This window comes from Psammomys obesus, unplaced genomic scaffold (assembly GCF_907164565.1).
Source record: "Psammomys obesus unplaced genomic scaffold, mPsaObe1.curated_primary_1811, whole genome shotgun sequence".
Lineage (NCBI taxonomy): Eukaryota > Metazoa > Chordata > Mammalia > Rodentia > Muridae > Psammomys > Psammomys obesus.
The window spans coordinates 22,101,011-22,121,558 of record NW_026585895.1 but is presented as its reverse complement, the minus strand read 5'-3'; the positions used below and the strand labels follow the sequence as shown (position 1 = coordinate 22,121,558).

Genomic DNA, 20,548 nt, shown 5'->3' with positions numbered 1-20,548 from the left:
ATCTATCTATCTATCTATCTATCTATCTATCTATCTATCTATCTATCACAATTTATTCACTTTGTATTCCAGCTGTAGCCCCCTCCCTCATTAAGTATTGCATTAAAAACTTGTTGGGTTTTTTTGGTGTTTCAGTTCCTTAAAGGTCACAATAAAATTTGAAACTGTTATCTTTGTGGACATTTAGTGAACACTGGTGCCCAGTGCATGTACTGGGCTTTCACTCTCTAAGTGTAGCCTGGAGTATGCTTATGTTGTGAATGGAGGTAGACTATTTGAAAACATTATTTTCAATAATCATAAAACACAGAGGTATAAAACAACAGCAGTGAAACTACTGTAGACATTTTCTAGATGTGACAGCCTACATGAGAGAACTGAGCTGCTCGAGTCACTGTTGACTTATGGTAGGTCTTTTCATTCTTTTATATTACAGTTGGAGATTCAATTAAACAAGTTTTTTTGCATAATTCATACATTGCCTGTGCCATGCTTTGTTTTGTTTTGAGACAGAGTCTCACTGTATATGCAGGCTGACCTACAGTTCCATGTTGCCCAAGCTGGCCTCAAACCCAGAATTCTGCTCTAACCTCTTGAGTGTTGGGGTAACAAGTATGTGCTGTAATATTCAGCAAACTGATTTATAAAACACCTGCTGTGCCCACAGCAGATAATGTGTGGAGGTTTAACTCTAAGTATTCTGATTCTACAGCCATGCTTCTCAACCTCTCGGTCATAATCCCTTTGGTGGTCGAATGACCCTTTCATAAGGGTTTTCTATTAGAAAAACAGATATTTATGATTCAAAACAGTAGCAAAATTACAGTTGTGAAATAGCAAAATAAAAAAAAATTTACGGTTGAGGGTCACCACAACATGAGGAATTGTATTAAAGAGTCACAGCATTAGTAAGGTTAAGAAGCACTGATCTACACAGTCCTCCTGTGTGAGGCTTTTCAAAAAGCTTCTGGTCAGTTCGTTTATGATCTGGGATGAATACGCTGGGTAGAGTATGGGGGAGTTGAGTAAGCAAAGTTGCAAGACTGTTGACTATATTTGTTTTATCATGCGCTTGCTAATCTTTTGTGGTGCTTGTGTTAAGTTTTATATTTATCTGTGTGATATAATTGAAAACCAAATAGTGCCACCAAATACTAGGTTGTTTATTTCACTGGCACTGGCAATTAATCTTTAAAATGTAGGCCTGGTGTGGATCCAGTAACTGGCCTCTGGATTTATTGATTGTAACCATTGGTAGTTTTGCAACCATAGATCTTTAGTGCAAATAGTATATTGCACAAAGATCCTTGGATGATAAACAGTTAAAACAAAGTTTCACTCCTCAGTCAGGCTGTGTCTGCTTAGAGAAATGTTCAGACTTACCTAAATCTCCACCCAGAAGATAAACCTCCTGATGGATTATGCAAGGGTAGGTTCAGGGTTAGGGAATCCCTGAGTAGTTTCAATTTCCAATTGATACAATACAACATTTTTATTCAATGAAAGGTGATCTTCTGCTTACAGTAATTTTTGAAATAGATAAGGATTTAATAATTTTTTTTAGTAACTAAATTTTATATACCAACCATTTGAAATCAACTGCTGCTTCCTCTTGACTTTATAGGTTACTTTTATAGAAGATACTAGTAATGGAAAAGCTGATTATGCAAGGAAATACCAAGTGTTTTGATATTTAATTTTTATATTTGATATTTAAAATTCAATTTTGATGGAGTGATTTTTTTTTTTTTTGCCAGAAAATCTTTGAAATAAGATTGTTCTTAAAATATGTACACTTGTCAGGGTGGTGGTGGCATACTTCTTTAATCCTAGTACTTGGGAGGCAGAGGCAAGTAGGTCTCTGTAAGTTAGAGGCCAGCCTGGTCTATAGAGTGAGTTCCAGGACACTAGAGCTACAAAAAGAAACCCTGTCTCAAAAGACAAAGAAACAAACACAACAATGTATACTTAATCTTGCCAGGGATTGAATTGTAGTGTGAACATGGGTTATAGAGTCTGTGAACTGGTTTCAGACCCTCAGTGCTACCTTTTATTAACTATTAATTAGGATAAATTAAGAGTCGTGTTCTTTTTAAAGCTTGTTTGTCATGTACACATACTAGACTGTTGCACTGGAGTGTGTGCGGTGTAAAGCACGTGCTAGGCAATCATTAGATACCACTTCTCCACCTTTTGTCTCTGTCTCAGCATTTTTTAAGACTAGACTGTAAAAACCCTAATTAGAAAGTGGTAGTTACTTGTTTAACTCTGTCATTATTTTTTGAACGTTAACCCCAACCAAACTCTTTTGATTTTTTACAATTGTTAAAAAATTACAAATTATAATTCTAGGTTTTTATGTCTTACAAGGCTAATGGTGGTGTTTTATTTATATTACATAATATTATCTAATAATATATTTCTCAGAATATTGAACTTTTTTAGTGTCTAGAGTTAGATATTTAAGCAGTATATGATATAGTTACTTTTTCTTTTTACTTTTTAAATTGAAAATAATTCTTTTTTCCTAAAGTATATTCTGATCACTGTTATTCCTCCTCCATCTGCTTTCAGATCATTCCCACCTCCCCATCCACCCAATTCCTAGCACTCTATGGAAAACAGGCCAAAGTAAATAAATGAGGAAATAGAAAAGAAAAAAACACAAGAAACACACACACAAACAAGATACATAGTTGGAAACCATAATACAGAAGCAAAATACCAGTAAGATTAAAAAAGAAAAAATATCCAAACAAAGCAATCTGAGACAAAATCAATCTACAGAAATACCATTGAGTTCGTTTTGAGTAGGTTATCTGCTGCTGGGCCTGGGGCCTGAGCATAGTTATGTATGGTTTGTATGCCCAGTCAGCCTCCACTGGAGAACATTGATTTGAGCTTTGCAGGTGGTTGCCAGTTAGAGCTGGCTGGCTTCAGCTTACGGCTCCCCTCTCAGCACTGGCACCCCATCTGTCTTGGACCTGTACAAGCCCTGGGCATGCCACAGGGCTCTGGGAGTTCATGGGTGTGTCAGTACTGTTGTGTCTACAAGACATTGTTTCCTTGCTCTCCTCTATCCCTTTGGCTCTTAGAATCTTCCTGCCTCCTCATATATACATTGTTCCTGGAACCCTGAGGAGTGGAGTTTGGAAGTGGAAGACCTCTCATTTAGAACTGAGTGTTCCGAAGTGTCTCTGTGTACACATTGTTCAGCTGTGGGTCTCAGTGTTAGTTCCATCTACTGCAAGAGGAAGTCTGTGGTGATAGCTGAGAGACACACATATAAGGGTATAGCAGAGTGTTGTTAGCAATCATTTTCTTGTACATTCCTTCAGCAGAACAATAGTATTTGTTTTCCCCTTTTAGTTATAATTTTTTTAATAGCTTAAGTTTTGTTGTGATTGGCCCATTTATCTTGGAGATGAGTAAAATCAAAGTAAATTCTGATATATGGAATTTTGATTTCTTGTCACTGGGTTGAGAAGGAATGAGATGGACATGGTAAAGAACACGCTTCTGGGTATGGGCAGAAGCCTTAGCTGGTGAGTGCTGCACAGACATGATGTCTAGTGAAAAGCCAGGCAGTGTGCATCTGCTGCCCCAGCACTGGAGTAGGACAGACGTGCAGATGCCAGAAGCTCATTGGTTAGCCAGCCGAAACAGTAAGCTCCAAATCTGCTCGTAGGCCTTGTCTCAAAAATTAAGGTGGAGAACAATTGAGGAAGACTGAAGATGCTACATACAAGGACAAACAAATACAGTGATCCTACATGTGAATCATGATAGATAATTCACTCTCTCTCTCTCTCTCTCTCTCTCTCTCTCTCTCTCTCCTCATTGCTTACTTATTTGGAGACTTGCTTGGACACAATCTTTAAATTAGTGAAAATTGAATTAACCAAAAGGAAACCCCGGATTAATGTGGATGAAGAAACACGTGTATACTGTTACAGAGTTTAAAATTTTTCTTCTGGAAAAGCAAATTGCCTCCTAAATATTATAAAATCAAACAATAAGATACGTGCAATTAGTTTGTAACAGGCTGTGCTGAGCTCAGACTGTTTTGCTGTGGCCTCTGTGCAAGGCTGTGGAAAGTCTTACTTGTGAAGTACCTTCAAGTGCTTTGAAGAGTCTGTCACTACTCCTTTAAACTTTATCCTTAAACTGGCATCCAGAAAACTGCTTTAATTTACTCTTCATTTATAATACGGCCCCTTTCAATTTTATTTAAACATTTATTACGTTTTATTTATTTTGTGTTATAGGGAGGGAACTTGCAGGAGTCAGGTTTATCCTTCTACTATGTCGGTCCAAGAGATTGAACTCAGATCTCAGGCTTGCTAGCAAGGGCCTTTACCAACTAAGCCTTCTTGCTGGCCTCAAAATGTCCTTTAACATGATAGCAGAAAAGGTGGGCATGGTGGACACACAGACCCTTAATCTCAGGACTCCAAGGCAGAGTTGGGCAGATCTCCATATGATCAAGGACAGCCTAGAGTACGTAGCAAGTTTTAAGCCAGACAGAGCTACCTAGTGAGACTTTGACAAATAATAAATAACTAAGATGTAAGTATCATGCATAAAATACATCAACAGTTTCAAACATTAGTATTTGGTTAAATGAAAGGTTGATTCATCATTTTAAAAATTGTTTTGTAGGCATTAATTCATGGATTAAACAGACATTATTACTCCATCACTATTAATTATCGGAAAAATGAACTGGAACAGAAGGTAAGTCTATGAAAAATCTCCTATTCCATGCTTGAATGTTTTGCTGCTATGTGCTGCCTGCATGCCTGGTGCCCTCGGGTCAGAAGAGGCTGTTGGCTCCCCTGGAACTGAGTCACACTGGTTCTAGTGGCACAGCAGCATCAAGCAGTCTGCTCCTGTGTGTGGGGGGGGGGGGTGTTCTTTTTCACATTTCATAATGTAGTATCAAAAAAAAAAATAACTTTCCATAGTGATGCTTAATTGGAGGCAAATTCTAGATTATGACTTTTAAGAAAAATTACCGTTAAATTGTGTTGAACTTGTGGCTGGACAGATGACTCATTGGTGCTGCTGTTAGAGGACCTGAGTCTGATTCTCAGCAGCCACACCAGGCCACTCACAACTGCTTCTAACTCTAGTTTCAGGGGATCTGGTGCCCTCTTCTGGCCTCTCCAGGCACATGCACATACTTACACATAAATAATTTTTACAAATTAAGTCTTATGAAAACTTATCCTGGGACAGTCAGAGAAATACAAAACAACAACAAAGGACAACCTCAGGCAAGTGAGATGGCTCAGCAGGTATAGACACTTCTTTCCCTCGGGCGAGTGAGCAGGTATAGGTACTTCTTTCCAAGCATGAGAGCATAACCAGTGTTCACTGTCTGGACCCATGTGGTAGAAGGATAGATAGGACCGACTTCCTCGAGTTTTCCTCTGACCTTCTCATGCAGGCTGTGGCATGTGTGCCCACCCCCCAAAGTAAACAAATGTAGTAAGGGAAAGTTGTAGATTTGTAAGGCAGGTGAGGGGTCCTAGCCTTTTGGGAGGCTGAGTCAAATGAGGAAGCTTGTAAGTTTGAGGCCAGACTAGGCTACATAGTTAACCCTCACCCCACCCCCTAAAAAAAGGTACACATATTGGCATGGGCACAAAACCCTTCTTTAAGTTGTTTAATGTGTAAAGATATATTTTTTTAATTTGAATCCAGTTTGGGGGACAGTGTACTAAGTTGTTTAGATTCTTAATTGGTTGGTGTTTGAAAACTGGACACGTGTGTGATTTTTTTTTTTTTTTTAACTGCTGTGGTTAGATATTTTAGAATCTAGCTAGACCCTATTGATCTTAAATATAACTGGATAAAGTGAAGAAAAAAATTGTTCATAGAGACTATAAAAGTAGCATAGTATGACAAGGGAAGAAAGATCTTTGCTAAATCAATGAGAGATGGTCATTTTTAAAAAGTCAGAGTAGTTAGGAAAGGCATCTATCTCTAATACAGGGTGAATGAGTGTAAGTCATGCAAAGATTAGAATAACTGAGGTGGGTACCAGAGGCAATGGGCATGGATTTGGAGTGCCAGGGTATATTAATATAAATTTAGGATATTTTCTGTTGATACTTACTCGAATGAATAAAATTATGTTTAAATTCATTAATTTTTCTCCCTTAAGACAAGGCAGCAAAGTCAGTTCTTTTTTGCTGTAATTGTAGATGCTGTTAAATCTGCATAAGAAGAGTTGGATGGAAGGATTGACGCTTCAGGACTACAGTGAGCACTGTAAACACAACGAATCGGTGGTGAAAGAGATGCTGGAGTTGGCCAAGAATTATAATAAGGTCAGAGCCCCCTTTTTCTTCATAACTGTTGAAAATATGTGTAATTAGGTAACCAGTGGTTATAGGAAATAAAAAATTAAAACTAGGGCAGTATGCTTTGTAGATTAGATAATAAATACTTGATGTTTAGATAATCTGGTCTCTTCCTAAAACCTACCACTGTTATGCTTATGCAACCAAAGAAAAGATATACACAAAGGCAACTCGACTTTTTTTCAAATAGACAGCTGGAGAGCCAGAGAGATGTCTTGGTAGTTAGATCACTTGCTCCTCTTAGAGAGAACCGGAATGGTTCCCAGCACCCATGTAAGGTAGCTGACAACTCCCTGTAACTCCAGCTACCATGGCATATACATGCAAATACACATGCATATAAATAAAAAATTAAAAAGTAATTCTTAAAGTAGGCATGGTGGCACATTTAATCTGAGCACATAGGAGGCAAAGGCAGGCAGATCTCTGAGTTTGAGGTCAGCCAGGGTTACATAGTGAGACCCTGTTGCAAAAAATTTAAAGGACAAACCAGTTTAAAAGGGGATGGGTAGCTGGCCAGATTTGGCCCATAGACTGTAAGTTTGTCAAACCTTTTTGTTGACGTAAAATATAGTTCATTATTTAGGGAATTTTTCTTGGAAGGTAACATGATTAAAGGAATGTAGACTGAAAAACTGTCATTTGAGTTTTGCTGCATATAATTTATTTAATGAACTTTAAAATTTTTCATTTAATCAGTACTTACTGAAAACCCACTCTGTCCCAGGCACTGGACATGCTAAAATGTACATAAAAACGTTCTATTGTCCAGAGAGCTTACTCTCTGTAAAAGAACGGAAAGAGAACATCATAGTGCAGTGTAGTTAGTGCTGTGAGAAAAGAGCAGTGACTAGGGAGAAACTTATTTTTGTATGGGGCCATTAAAATTTGTTATCAAAAAATCATACGCACAATCTCCCGAACATATTTATATGCTAAAATATATGCGGCATTGGGCTGGGGAAGTGGCTCACTCAGCCTGGAAAGGCCTGAGTTGCATACCAACCCACGTGAAAAAGCTTGGTGTGATGCCACTGCTGCAGAGGTAGAGACAGGCTTGCTGAGAGCAGTCACGAGTACCAAGACACAGGTCAGCTAGTGTCCAGCAAGAGGTGAGTGAGTGCACCTTCTCTCTCTGTCTGTCTCTGTCTTTGAGTGTGTGTTCCCAATGCAGCACTGTTCATCTTTAACAGAAAGAATTCCTGCCAATGCAACACTGAACCTGAAAGAAATGGTTAAGTGGAATAAACTAGTCATATAAAGACAAATCCTCATAATGTCTGTGAAGTCTAAAAAGCCCAAATTCAGGAGTAGAAAGTATAAAATCATGGCTTTCAGAGTCTTGAGGCTGGGGTCGGGGGGGTGGGCATGCTGTGTGTTTAGGAAATGGTATGTGTACTAGAGTGTATATGAAGAGGACTAGGAGAGGGTTACAGAGGTAGTTTTGATCCGAGGCATGTTATAATATACCTAGATCCTGACTTTAAAAACAGCAAGAGGAGATTGTTGTAGGAGCAGCCCTAAATGGCTGTGTCATGTGGTGACAATGGTTATGAGATATTCATAGTAAATGAAGCAATCATGATAGCATTGTGTGAAAAGAGAATTGAATATGGCCTTAACATTTCCTGCCTATGTGACTAGAAGTGTGTTGATAGCATTAACCTTTTCAATGCAGGTAGAAAAAGAAGGAAGGAAGGAAGGAGGGAGGGAGGGAGGGAGGGAGGGAGGAAGGAAGGAAGGAAGGAAGGAAGGAAGGAAGGAAGGAAGGAAGGGTTTTTGTGTTGCTTTTACCGATTGACGTTCAAAATACCAGGTCTCCTTGTATTTTCATACATACTTCAGTTTGGTTGATTCCTCGCACTCTTCTCTTCCCCATCCCTGCTTGTGCCCTACCCCCTCCCATGTTCCCTCTTTTCACTTCCATGTCACATGTGTCCTATTGTTTCTTCCTGCCCTACATGCTATTGTTTTCCCTCTCGGAGCTCCCTTTCTAACCACCTCTATGTCCAGACTGCTCTCACAAAGATATACATACATAAACACTTAAAGCTACAGCTTTTAAAGAGTTCGAAATATGGGATCGAGTATTATTAGTAAAGGCTGGACTAAAGATTTAGGGGTCAGAGTTAAGACTGATACTGTAACACCAGGAAGTAATATTTCTGTTTTTAAATTTGGTGCCGTATCATATAAAAACACTATACAAGAGAAAGTGTGTAAGATTTATCAAATGCTAACAGCAAGTCATTTGAAAGAACTGAGCTTTGAAATAAAAGTAACATGGTCTTTAAAACTAAATTCCAGCAGAGGTAGATCAGGTTTTGATGAGTATGTCCTAGAATATAATATCCTAGAGCACCCCTCTGCCCCAGTACTAGAGTGAAAGAATTTTTTCTTCTTCTAGTGTTGCTTTCAGCTTTCATGCTGTGGAGATTATTTAGAGAGAAAGAAGTAGTTTATCATTTAAAATAGTTAATCTTTTATTGCTTAAAATGGTAAGTTATTATTTAGCAGGCTGTAGAAATGGTTTTTATTTCTCTGTAACATTAAAGTGAATTCATATTTCCTTCTGCCAGGAAATAACCTATTTATGGTTACTGCTGCCCATCCATGGACATTTTTTCCTATAATACAGTTTAAAAAATCTCTGTAGTACTAAAAATCTTCTAAGGTTTGGTTAAAGAATGAAAACAGTATGTAAGCTGTGATATGAAGAGTCCAAATTTGGGAATGTAATTCCCTCTGTGATTGAAAGGTGTACAGTGAAGTTTTTATAGTAACACTTAAAATATACAAGAAAAGGCCCATACTGTCACAGTTCTTCTTGGCATTCTTTTTAATTGGCTAGTTTTTTAAACTAAGGTAATTATTGTTAGATGCCAGTCAGGTCCTAAAGTAAAAGGAGTTTGAGGATAATTAAATTCATGTTCCAAGTTTTCAATTTCAAGTCTGAATTCCACACAGGAGTTCTGCTTGATTATTACTCATTTGTTTTTTGTTGTTGCTGTTGTGTTGTTTTGTTTTTTAATTACTGAGATGTAACACCTGCAGCACTGTGTTTCAAACCCCATCTATGCAAGCCAAAATGCTGCTGCTAGATTTAAAACTGCTAATGTTTTATTACATATTTGTAAATGAATGTATAGGTGGCAAATGTATTGCAGAAGATAATTTGTAAGAAGAACACAGAAACAGAAATTTTGACTTTTAGAACATATAATTCTATAAACTCAGATCCGACAGATTGCTTTTCAGATGACATGTTGACCAACTTAGTAACCTGTAAGATGAGATATTTTTATATTATTTCATATAAACTGAAAATATATTTGGTTTTCTACATTAAGTAGAAAATTTTTGTGCTTATGTAATTAGATAAGAAAAAGAAAAGATAAATATTGAGGAAAATCCGCCAGATTATTCTTTGAATATAGTGTGATAGATTGTTGGCAATCAGACAGAAATTCAAGAGAATAAAGCGATAACTTTCAGAACTGTTATGTCAAGAATGATATAGGTGGTTAAAATGATTTTAAAACAAACAGGCAAAAAAAAGTTAGAAAAAATGGTACTAAACATGAACAAATTTCAGCCTTATTAAAGAAAAGAAACCTAACAAGTGGACATAATTTTCAATATTGAAAGTTTATGAAGCATATTACCAATGGGAGAGTAATGTGTAATATTTTACAGGTTGTTTTGTATGCATGAGTGTTTATGTATGTTTGTGTGTGTGTGTGCACCATGTGCATTATATATTTGTGTGTTTATCATGTGCACAACTATTGCCCAAGATGCCAAAAGAGTTAGAGTCCTAGAACTGCAGTTACTGCCGTTTGGGTGCTAGGAACTGAACTAGTTCTCTGGAAGAGCAATAAGGGCTTTTAGCAGCTGAGTCAATCTTTGCAGTCCCTTGAAAGTGATCTTTATTTTAAATTATGTCAGATGTCAACATTGTTTTACGAACATAATCCTCTTTAAGGTAGAAGATAGGTAATTCTACACTTTAAGGTCAGTTTGAAACTTCAGAGTCAGACTCTGACTCCATCTGTCTTTCTGTTCTACTTTCATTGTATTGACATCCATCTTTTAAGTCATCTTAAGATACACGACAGTTGCTAAACCTTAGCCATCTGATAATGTGTGTGTATGTAACTGGGGAAAAAAGGAAAATCAAAGAGATGAAAAAAAATCAAAACTGGAAAAAAATCAAAATCAAAGTCTCCTAAATTCTTTTTAGGAGTCTGATTATCTCTCATTGGCAGAGCATGGCCAAATGAGCATGACTGGCAGCAAAAAAGTTTTGTAGCTGGAAGCACTGATATCTTTAGGAAAATCAGTTATGTTATCAAAGAGAAAGATGGATATTGGCAACTAGCAGGTAATACTAGAAACTTGTGTGTTTCTGTCTCATCTCTCTCTGTCTCTCGCTCTGACAGAGTCTTTCTACATAGCCCTGGGTATCCTGGAACTCATTATGTGGACCAAGCTGGCCTTGAATTGTTGGAGATCCTCTTGCCTCTGCCTCTCTAGTCATGGGATTAAAGTCATGCATTACTTCACTGAGCTTACTGAGACCCTTTTTTTTTTTTTTAAGCTGAATTACAAGTTGCTGTTATTATCTACACATACAAGTGTTCATATGCTCACGTGAGCATATTTTGTATCCTTTATTTAATCTTATGCTTTGAAATTGGATTCCCTGTTAGGATTTTTGCAAAGCATCTCTGGGTTGTCTGGTGAATCATGGATTTGGCTTTCTCACTTATTCACGATGCATCATCTAAAAGTAATGCGTCTTTCTAGTTGCAAATGTTGCTATGAGGCTGAATGTGGTGGCACATGCTTTTAGTTCTAGCACTGTAGGAAGCAGAGGCAGGCAGATCTCTTGAGTTCAAGGACAGCCAGGGCTACACAAACAAACAACAAACAAACAACAAACAACAAACAAAAACAAACAAACAACAACAAAAAAACTGCAGCAAACAAAACCAGCTGTTGCTATGAGGCCTAGATAGGACTATGCTGAAGTTATATTTTCATTGATTATCTCCTATGAGACTACAAACAAGTCGGTCTCTGAAACGTTTCCTTATCTCTAAAGTGAGGTTGTCTTAAGGTCTGTGAATGGTGTGTGAAAATCCTATCTGGCACATATGAATCTGAAATAATGGGCGCAACTATTTTGGCTGTTGTTGACGTTAGTCTTTAAAGGTTAAATTCCACTGGCTTATAGGGTTGTGGGTGCATGTGTGCTGTGATGTGGGTGTGGGAGTCAGGGGGCTACATGTGGGAGTTGGTTCTCTCCAGCAGCATGTACCTGGGATTGAGCTTAGGTTCTCAGGTTTGGCAGCGAGTGCCTTACCCTCCTCTCCCTGTAATACCATACACAAACAAGCATGTATGTTTGTGTACTGTGTTCAGGGCTAGTACACATGGAGTATCAGAAGAGGGAATCAGATCCTCTGAAACTGAAGTTACAGAGAAGGTAGGTACAGCTTTGGGGGTGCTGGGACTTGAACCTGCATCTTCTCTCTGTAAAAGCCGAGGGCTCTTAACCACCGAGCCCTGATAATACTTTTCTTCACTATTCCCTCTATTTTTTGACATCGAGGTAATCAACAAACAGTCCATGCAGCTAACCAATTTAATCTTGAGTTACTTTACTTCTTTATGTTTCTGCTACCACGGGCTTATCTCTTCATGTTTCTCTAGTCCCTCCCATTTACATCTAGTTCTTACAGAGCCAAATGGTCTTTTTATAATGAAAATTGGTTACATAACCAGAGAAAGAAAGAGAACACGTGGTGAATGCTTTGTTTGATCTCAACTAAAAGTCCAAGAACCAATCAGTCTGTAGAAAGAATAAATACCTGCTGAGACCAATTTCTAAAATAAAGAATTCTTTCAATTCAACAATAATACAAGCCAGTTCAAAAAGTAGGCAATGACTTGAACAGTCATTTCTCCAAATGGCAGTAAGCATAAAATATCTCATTAAAACCAGAATGAGAAGCCAGGGACAGTGGACTGATTTATAAATTTGGCTCCTAGGAGGCTCCTAAAACAACTATTAGAAGGTCTGGCTTACATAGAGTGAGTTCTAGGGTGTCTAGGGGATGGACAGACCAAAACACCCACAGTGACCATCACTTCCCTCAATCAAGGGAACAGAAAGTGAAATGTTGCTGAGGATATGAAGGAATTGGAACCTGATTACTACTAAGACTGCAAAACAGGGCAACTACTGTAGAAAACAGTTCAGTGATCCTCATAAAGTTAAAAATATATTTAACCTCATAGCCCAGTAGTAATTCCACTTCTAAAATAGAATATTGATTTATGTTATAATGTAGAAGATCCTTTAAGGCACAGTAAAAGAAAGAGCCAGGCACCAAAGGTTGTGTGGTTTAATGCCATTTGTATAAGTATTCTGTGCCACAGGCAGGCACATTAGTGGTTACCAGGGATGCAGGGTGGGAGGAACACGCAGGAAATAACAGCCTAGGTGGGCTTGCCTTTGGGATAGTGAAATGCTTTTTTAAGACATAAATTGGTTCATAACACTGCTTTTAATTTTTTTTTCTGGAATGTGTATGTATTTCACCGGTATGCGTGTGAACTTTGTGTGTGCCGACAGCCCATGGAACCAAAAGAGGACATCAAATTCTTGAAGCCAGAGTTAGAGATGGTTGTGAGTTAGCATGTAGGTTCTGGGAACTGAACCCAGGTCCTCAGGAAGGGCCTGTATCCTTAACTGCTGAGATGTTTCTCCAGCTTCCCCTCCTTTGCTTTTAAAAGCTTTTGAAGATTGAAATCTGTCTGTCTTTTTTTAATATTTAATTTTTCTTTTTCTTTTTAAAATTCCAATTTATTCACTTTGTATTCCAGTTGTAGACGCTATCCTTGACTCCTCCCAATCCTGCCCGCCCTCCTTCTTCTCCTTCCGTGCCCCTCCCCCAGTCCACTGATAGGGGAGGTCCTCTTCCCCTTCCCTCTGACCCTAGCGTACAGGCCTCATCAGGACTGGCTGCATAGTCTTCCTCTGTGGCCTGGTAAGGCTGCCTTCCTGTCCTAAGAAGTGAATATTCAAAAAATATTTTTTGAATGGATATGATAGGATACTTGTGTTTTTCTACCATCTACCAACTTTATTAAACAGCATTATCAGATGTAATGTTCATTAGCTAATATTAGAAATTGCTACTAAAATTTTTAAAACTGCTATGCCCTCTGCCGTGCCATCTTTCCTGTTGTTCAGTGTCACTTGCTTTCCATAATAGCAGACTTGCTGCTGTCTCTTCCTTAGGTCTGACTGCCTCAAATGCAATTTCATCATTGGTCTTTGCTTAGTTGCTTCTTCAGAAAAAAGTGAGCTGCCTTTACTTAACATTGTGCACCTGTCATTCTCTTTTGATACCTTTTGTTTTGCTGGCTGTGCTTTGATTTCTACTACATTGTAATTTGAGATGTAAATGCAAGTAAAGCTCAAGTGTGGGCTCATTGAGAGTGAGACAAGCTTTAAAGTTCCTTAGTAAAGATAATGTACCTCAAGGAAATACACCAGGGAACTAATGACCAATCTGTTTGCCAAATGTTGATTGCTGTTTGGCCAGAATGTTTTAAAAGTTCAATAAAGTAATATTTATAAAAACCTACACCTAGATGTGGTAGCAGCACCTTAAATCACAGCACCTGGAAAGGCAGAGGCAGGTAGATCCCTGTGACCTTGAGGCCAGTCTGGTCTACATGGTGAGTTTCAGAACAGCCAGAGGTACATACATACATATGTTGCTATTTGGTGCTGATAGGAGTCAAAAGTGTTACTGTCTTTATGTTCAGGTCTCTTCTATCTTAGAAAGTTTTACAAATTGGTTCATGTTTGCTTATTTTGCTTTCCAAAATATATTTTGAAAAAACAAAAACAAACCCCTATTTATTTAGACTTTTTGCCTCTATAGTCAGCAATGTTGTTTTAGTTCTATTTGCTATGGAAAATAAATTTTAAAATCACAAGAGAAGTAAACAGCAGTTACACAGAGACTATTTACTATTGAAAACAGTGTATACCATTCTATCAGCCTTTTTGTCCTTTGTTACATTAAAAATAAATGCTGTATTGGTGATGTTTGAAAGCATGTACTTAAATGGAATTTTAGCATGTTGTAGAATGAACAAAGAGTGTCAGTAACGAACAAAATGCAGCTGAAGGGCTATCCAGAGGTATATATGGAATAAGGTATGATAAAAGCAGGTCAAGGGATGGGAAAGAAAACAGCTGTTGGAGTAATTAATTGTACAGGTGTTCAGAAAACTGGAGTTACTCTGTGGATATTGTCAGCGAATGCTAGTGACATACCACAAGTCCAGTCTGTATTAAAAGATAAATTATGATGAAATTTGAAAATTTTGATCATTAATAGAAGAAAGGAAAATGATGTCAGTGTGTTTAGTAAAAATGTCTGTAAGATAGAGGGTACATTTGAGGGGATTATGATCACATAACAGACCAAATTCCAAGAATTTCTTAGAACTGTGCAGACCGTGCATGATGGGATAGCCATCTGGGGGTCTTTGTTGATAAACTGTTAAAAACGTTTCTAGTGTGAATAGCCACAAACATTTTCAGTGCTTTTTTGTTGGTTGAGTAAACCGAAGAGCACGAATGCAAAAGCAAATTTTGAAGCCAAATCACAGAAGTTGCCATAAACACAGAAGTTCCCTAGTGAGGACACTGCCTGTGCCTGAATTTCATTTGTTTCTGCTGCTACCATTTCTTAATTTTTCCTGGGGACTAGCCAGATTAGAGCTGTGAGTGAAGGCAGACTGGTCTTGCTCAGATGGGAGATGAGGTATAGGCAACTTAGGTAAGAGAAAGGACTGAGGACATTGATGCCATGACCGGGTCTGTTCTAGACTGGAAGGATGTGCTTACGTCTTCTGTCGTGGGGGTTTGCAACCTTAGTATATGCCTAAATCTACAGCTGCTCCTCATCTCCCAGATGGCATCCATGGCTGGGAGTACTTTTTACCATCTGCACTTCTCAAAGAGTTTGTGAACTCTCTTTTAATTATTGGGAATAGAAAAACTAATTGGTAACGTGGTTAAATGTTGTACAAGATTTTTAAATTTTATCAGCGCTTTTTATGTCCTACTTTTCCTTTCAGATAATATTAAAAAGCTTTAAGTGCTTTTGACTTTCATCTTTGTATATTTGCCCTGTCTGATACTTGCATTAATCCAAAATATTCTCTAATGATCATTTATATGCGGATTGGCATCTTGAGCCAAATTCCAAAACTCGCCTCCTTCCAGGACTGTGGAAAGTACTGTTGTTGCCATGTGTGTAGAACAGCTAACACTGAATGGGTGCGGAGTACACACTTAGAATTGTTCATTCATCTAACATGTTTTCAATCAGCAAAATAGAGTATCAGAACTGTGAAAGTAATGTAGAAAGATGAACTATATTGCCTTTCAGTGCTTCTATTTTTAGAAGACAGTGAAAAATAGGAAAAGCCATTTCCTAGTTAGAAAATACTTTCCTAACTAGTAGTCTAATAGAGTGACATCTGACTTTGAAAAGGAACATATTCTCTGTCTGGGGAGTTCTAGTTGGAGTGTTTGTGACTTTTATTTTTCCTGTGTTTAGGTTTGATTGTAATTCCTAATATAAAGCACCCTCCAGTAATCAGCAGACACAAGAGATATTCATCATCTTTTCTCTTTAGGCAGGTTCTACTGGCGAAAATTCTCTAGATAGTTTGTCCATTTATAAAATTAGACACTTGCCATCTTTGCTCATTTTCAAGTTCTCTGTTTACAAAACTATTAAGAAGGTGTGAAATACAGCCAAACTTCCCAGTTTATGGAAAATGTCTGATGATTGCATCTTCTACATGTTCATTGTTCACACATGAAGAAATTTGGCAGCTGTGAGATTATTAAGTTTGGAGTGTCCAAATCTAATCCTCACTGGGATTTGGTTTTCTGCTTTCTGACACTACATTTAACCCCCATTTATAACCATCTTTGTGGTAAATGCTGTGGTAGCATTTTAGAGGGTTAGTGGTCACTAAGTTTTCTTCATCTTCTGTTTATCAGATGCCATGAATAAATTTTAGACCACGAGTTCACCAAATACAGTTTTTGTCTTACAGCAGACTTCTCAGGTTAGGATGCTCTGGGAAGAGGTCTGTGGGATGCCAGTGTTGAGAGGGCAGTGCTGAGTTCTGGCCTAAATGTTCTCATTATTGTGGGGTTTTATGAGAAAGCTTAGGACTGGACTCTCACACACACAAAAATGTAGTTCACTCTAAAGTACTACGAAATGATTTTCATGTGCTTTTAATTTGGTTTTTATGCAATTAATTTGATGCTAAAATTTGAAATTCCTTATGATTATGTCATGTGGAATTGTGATTTTTTTCTAAATGTATATTATAGAGATTTAAGGATGTGTAGAGATTAACTTGTAATGTGTGTGTTAGATCAAAACTGAGCAGCTCTTTTGATCCTTAATGACATTAAACAAGTACTAGATACACACAGGCTACATTGGTGAAAGAAATGAAAGAGAAATGGGAACCTGGAGGAAGGTGGGAGGGGGAGTGGGGAAGGGAGCAAGGGGAACTAAGTAGTAGCAAAGAAGGCTGCCTCAGACCCCCATCTTCCCATCTCTCAATGCCATTCAGTGATCAGTGTGATATCTGTATTGTTTAGGTATTTCTAAACGATGCCAGTAATAGTTTTCATTACCTCAAAGATTGTAAAGGTTCTCTAAATGAAAATTGTGATCATCTTTGATTTGGTGATGATTCTTCAATGGGAAAATACAGAATTTGAAACTGTCCTTTGTGTTCCTTCACAGGCTGTGGAAGAAGAAGATAAGATGACACCTGAGCAGCTGGCAATAAAGAATGTTGGCAAGCAGGTGAGGAGACTAATAGGTTACAGCCGAGGGCTATGTGCTCTTGTAGCGGTAAAACTAGTTTAGGGACCATAATTTTTCTTGTTTATATTACATTTTTCTTTTGTCATTGAAACATACTAAAATTTAAAGACCACTATATTTATTTGATGTCAAATTCTTTTTGCTATTTGTAGAGAATAAATCATAAATCCCTACTCTATGACATACTGTCCTTAGTGAAAATAATATAGTAAAAACAAATTAAAGAACCCTAGATAATTTTACTATAGATGAAGTAAAATGATAAGGATAGTAGATTTATTTAACCATTTCCATAATGATTCATTTTATCAATAGATGGGTAGTGTTCCTACAGATTTACATCATTTGTAACCATTTTAAAGGTACATTTTGTTACTGTGTAGCTGATATCCTGAGAAAGTTTAGAATTCTATTGACTGCACTGTGAGAAAGGGCTTAAATAGTGATTCTTTTGCTCTTCTAAGATGAAATATATATTTAAGCCTGGTTATCAGAGGATGGGGGAACATACCCAGCAATTAAGAGAATCTACAGATTAATTAGACTGTTTTTCTAAAGAATGTTGATTACATTTTCCCTATTTCATGGAGCATGGTTATCATATTGCTGATGTTGGCAGAATCTTGATATTTCAGATGCAAGACACTAAGCTGTCTTTGCTTTCAGCCATCCTACCATATGCTCTGATCCCATCACATCTCACAAGCTATGTAGGTTTGGGCCAGGACCATTCTTGGATGGGAAATCTCTAAGAATCACCCAGCTGCCACAAGAAGTAATGTAGATAACTGATAAATGAGTTACCGATTCACTGTAAAGCAATTAATCCAACAGAGTAGTAGGGCAAAGGTCTAGCTTTATTGTATATTATAAAGAAGGAACTCAAATATTAGTACGTTCTGAAAATTACAGTTTAAAAATGAGTACCTTCAAACCAAAATAAAAGAATTCATCTTATTTTCCAGTCTATGTAATATCAGCCTTTTTCCTATTTTCTACTTTTTATTTTCCATTTAATATGTTAGATTACCAGGTTGGAGCCGTACCCTTTCTAGAACTCAGTAAATAAATTACTTTCTAGGGCTGTGGTTTCTTATATATTTTCTTTAAAGCCCACCGGAAAGTGAAAGGACTAAGTTAAAATTGAAACTGGCAGATATATATATATATAATTGATGTGGTTTAGAAATCATCAGAATTGCTGGGTGTGGTAACACAGGCCTCTAAATCCTAGTACTCGGTATGCAGAGGCAAGCAGATCTCTGTGAGTTTGAGGCCAGCCTGGTCTACCTAGTAAATTCCAGGACAGCCAGAGCTACACAGAGAAACCCTGTTTCAAAAAGCAAACAAAAAAGAAAGCATCAGAATTATAGTGGATTGTTTGTTTTGATTTTTAGAGATAGCGTCTCACTGTGTATCCCTGGCTGTCCTGGGACTTGATAGGTAGACCAGGCTGGTCTCAAACTCACAGAGGGTGTTTTTGTGTGTGTTTGTTTGTTTGTTTTGTTTTGTTTTGCCTGTGATTCCCAGGTGCTGAAATTACAGGCATGGCCACTGTATTTATTTTTTAAAGTGGCAAATAGGTCATTATCTTGTTTTTTTTTTTCTACTGTTGGAATTTCCCTTCACCTGGAATGTATTAAGGTTTAATCCCTAAATAATAGTACTGTAGACAAGTCATTTGGAAGGAGGTGTACCTTGTGTTTGTCTCAGTTTTAAAAAGTGAAATTATTGATGAGAAAAGAAGAGCTGAGACATAATCCAGGGAAGAAGACTTAAAAGCTGTGACTCTTAGTCATTTAAACACATGTAAGACAATAATGCTTTTCAATAGTTTCTTATTGCATATAATAGTTTTCTTCTTTTAAGCTTTCAAATTTAGCTGAAATAACTTATTTTTAAACATAAATTAACATTTAAATTTTTTTATTATAATGTAGACTGACCTATTTTAAAATGGATCTGATAAGGTTTTAAGTGTCATTCCTATGTAAGTTTCAATGAGACAGTTTTCCAGAATAGCTGGATGAAGCATCCTTAACATTTTAGCATTAATCCAAATTATATTTAAAATGTTCAATTACAGCAGCTTTTGATCCAAGAATATTTTTTAACCATTTTCTTGAAATATTAAGATTATACAGAATTCATATTATACAAAGATAAAAACAAGAATGCACATTACACTCTTATCCATGCCTTAAATAAAACATCATTAGACAATAAAACCTATTAATGACAGAATATACATACTTGAGCATATACACATGCATAAATGCCCATGTTTAAAATCAGGTGATTGTTAGTTTTACCTGTTACCCTTTATGAGAATCTGTAACTATCATTGATTGCAGTAATCAGACTTTCATTGGGTAATTTTTTAACTTCCTAACAAATTTAGAAACCATAAGAATGTAACAATGAACACATTGGAAAAGTTGAATGATAAAATATGTGTAAATTTAGGCTTCATGACTAAAGTAATCTGTTCTTGAAATACAATGTATTACTAATAATACAGCTATTTTTTTTCCTTCTTTTACTTTTTTTTTTTTTTCTTTTAGGATCCCAAACGTCATTTGGAAGAACATGTGGATGTGCTTATGACTTCAAATATTGTCCAGTGTTTGGCAGCAATGTTGGACACCGTTGTGTTTAAATAAAGCAGCGCAGAGAGCTGTCAGGGACACTCTCGGGTGCATTTCTGTGTTGTCCCTGATGCTCACAATCAGGGGAACTCTAAAGGTGATCTTGTGGTGAGGAAGATGCCTGTGCCACCTCCATCTCAGTTGTGCAGTTTCTTCTGTTCATTTAGTCAGGGTTTTGCAGATTCTAAAGTTGTTCAGGAATACATCAAAGTGGACAAATTTTGTTAAGATTCCATTTACTATTTGAAAAAAAAAATCAGTAGCACAAATATATTTTGATTGTTGCTTACAAAATAAAATACATTTACAATCCATGTCTCCTGAGGTCTTTTTGGCACTGGGTGGAAGTGACAGAGTAACATTTGACAGTGCTGTGGAAATCTCACACAAAGCTATGTTTCTCTCTGCGTTTTGCAATCTACCAACACAGAAAACATCACTGTGACAACCAAACTTCACAGTTAATGATTGCCATTAGTGAGTGGCTTCCTCCTTAGTGGGCAACCCGGATAAAAAGCTGAGGGTTGTTTTTTTAAGCCTTTCTCTCAAACCAATATTATATATTCATATC

General features: G+C 37.2%; 1 protein-coding gene across 2 annotated transcripts in view; it reads left to right on the top strand.

Moving 5' to 3' along the window:
• Psmd14 (proteasome 26S subunit, non-ATPase 14) overlaps positions 1–20,291 on the top strand; it is an 88,560-nt gene extending 68,269 nt beyond the window's left edge. For both annotated transcript variants that reach the window (XM_055600711.1, XM_055600712.1), the window contains 4 exons: positions 4,663–4,737; positions 6,213–6,338; positions 17,246–17,308; positions 19,894–20,291. In XM_055600711.1, the coding sequence (XP_055456686.1) occupies positions 4,663–4,737; positions 6,213–6,338; positions 17,246–17,308; positions 19,894–19,992 (363 nt within the window). In that variant the 3' untranslated portion in view covers positions 19,993–20,291. The remainder of the gene's footprint in view (positions 1–4,662; positions 4,738–6,212; positions 6,339–17,245; positions 17,309–19,893) is intronic.
• Positions 20,292–20,548: the final 257 nt, after the last annotated feature.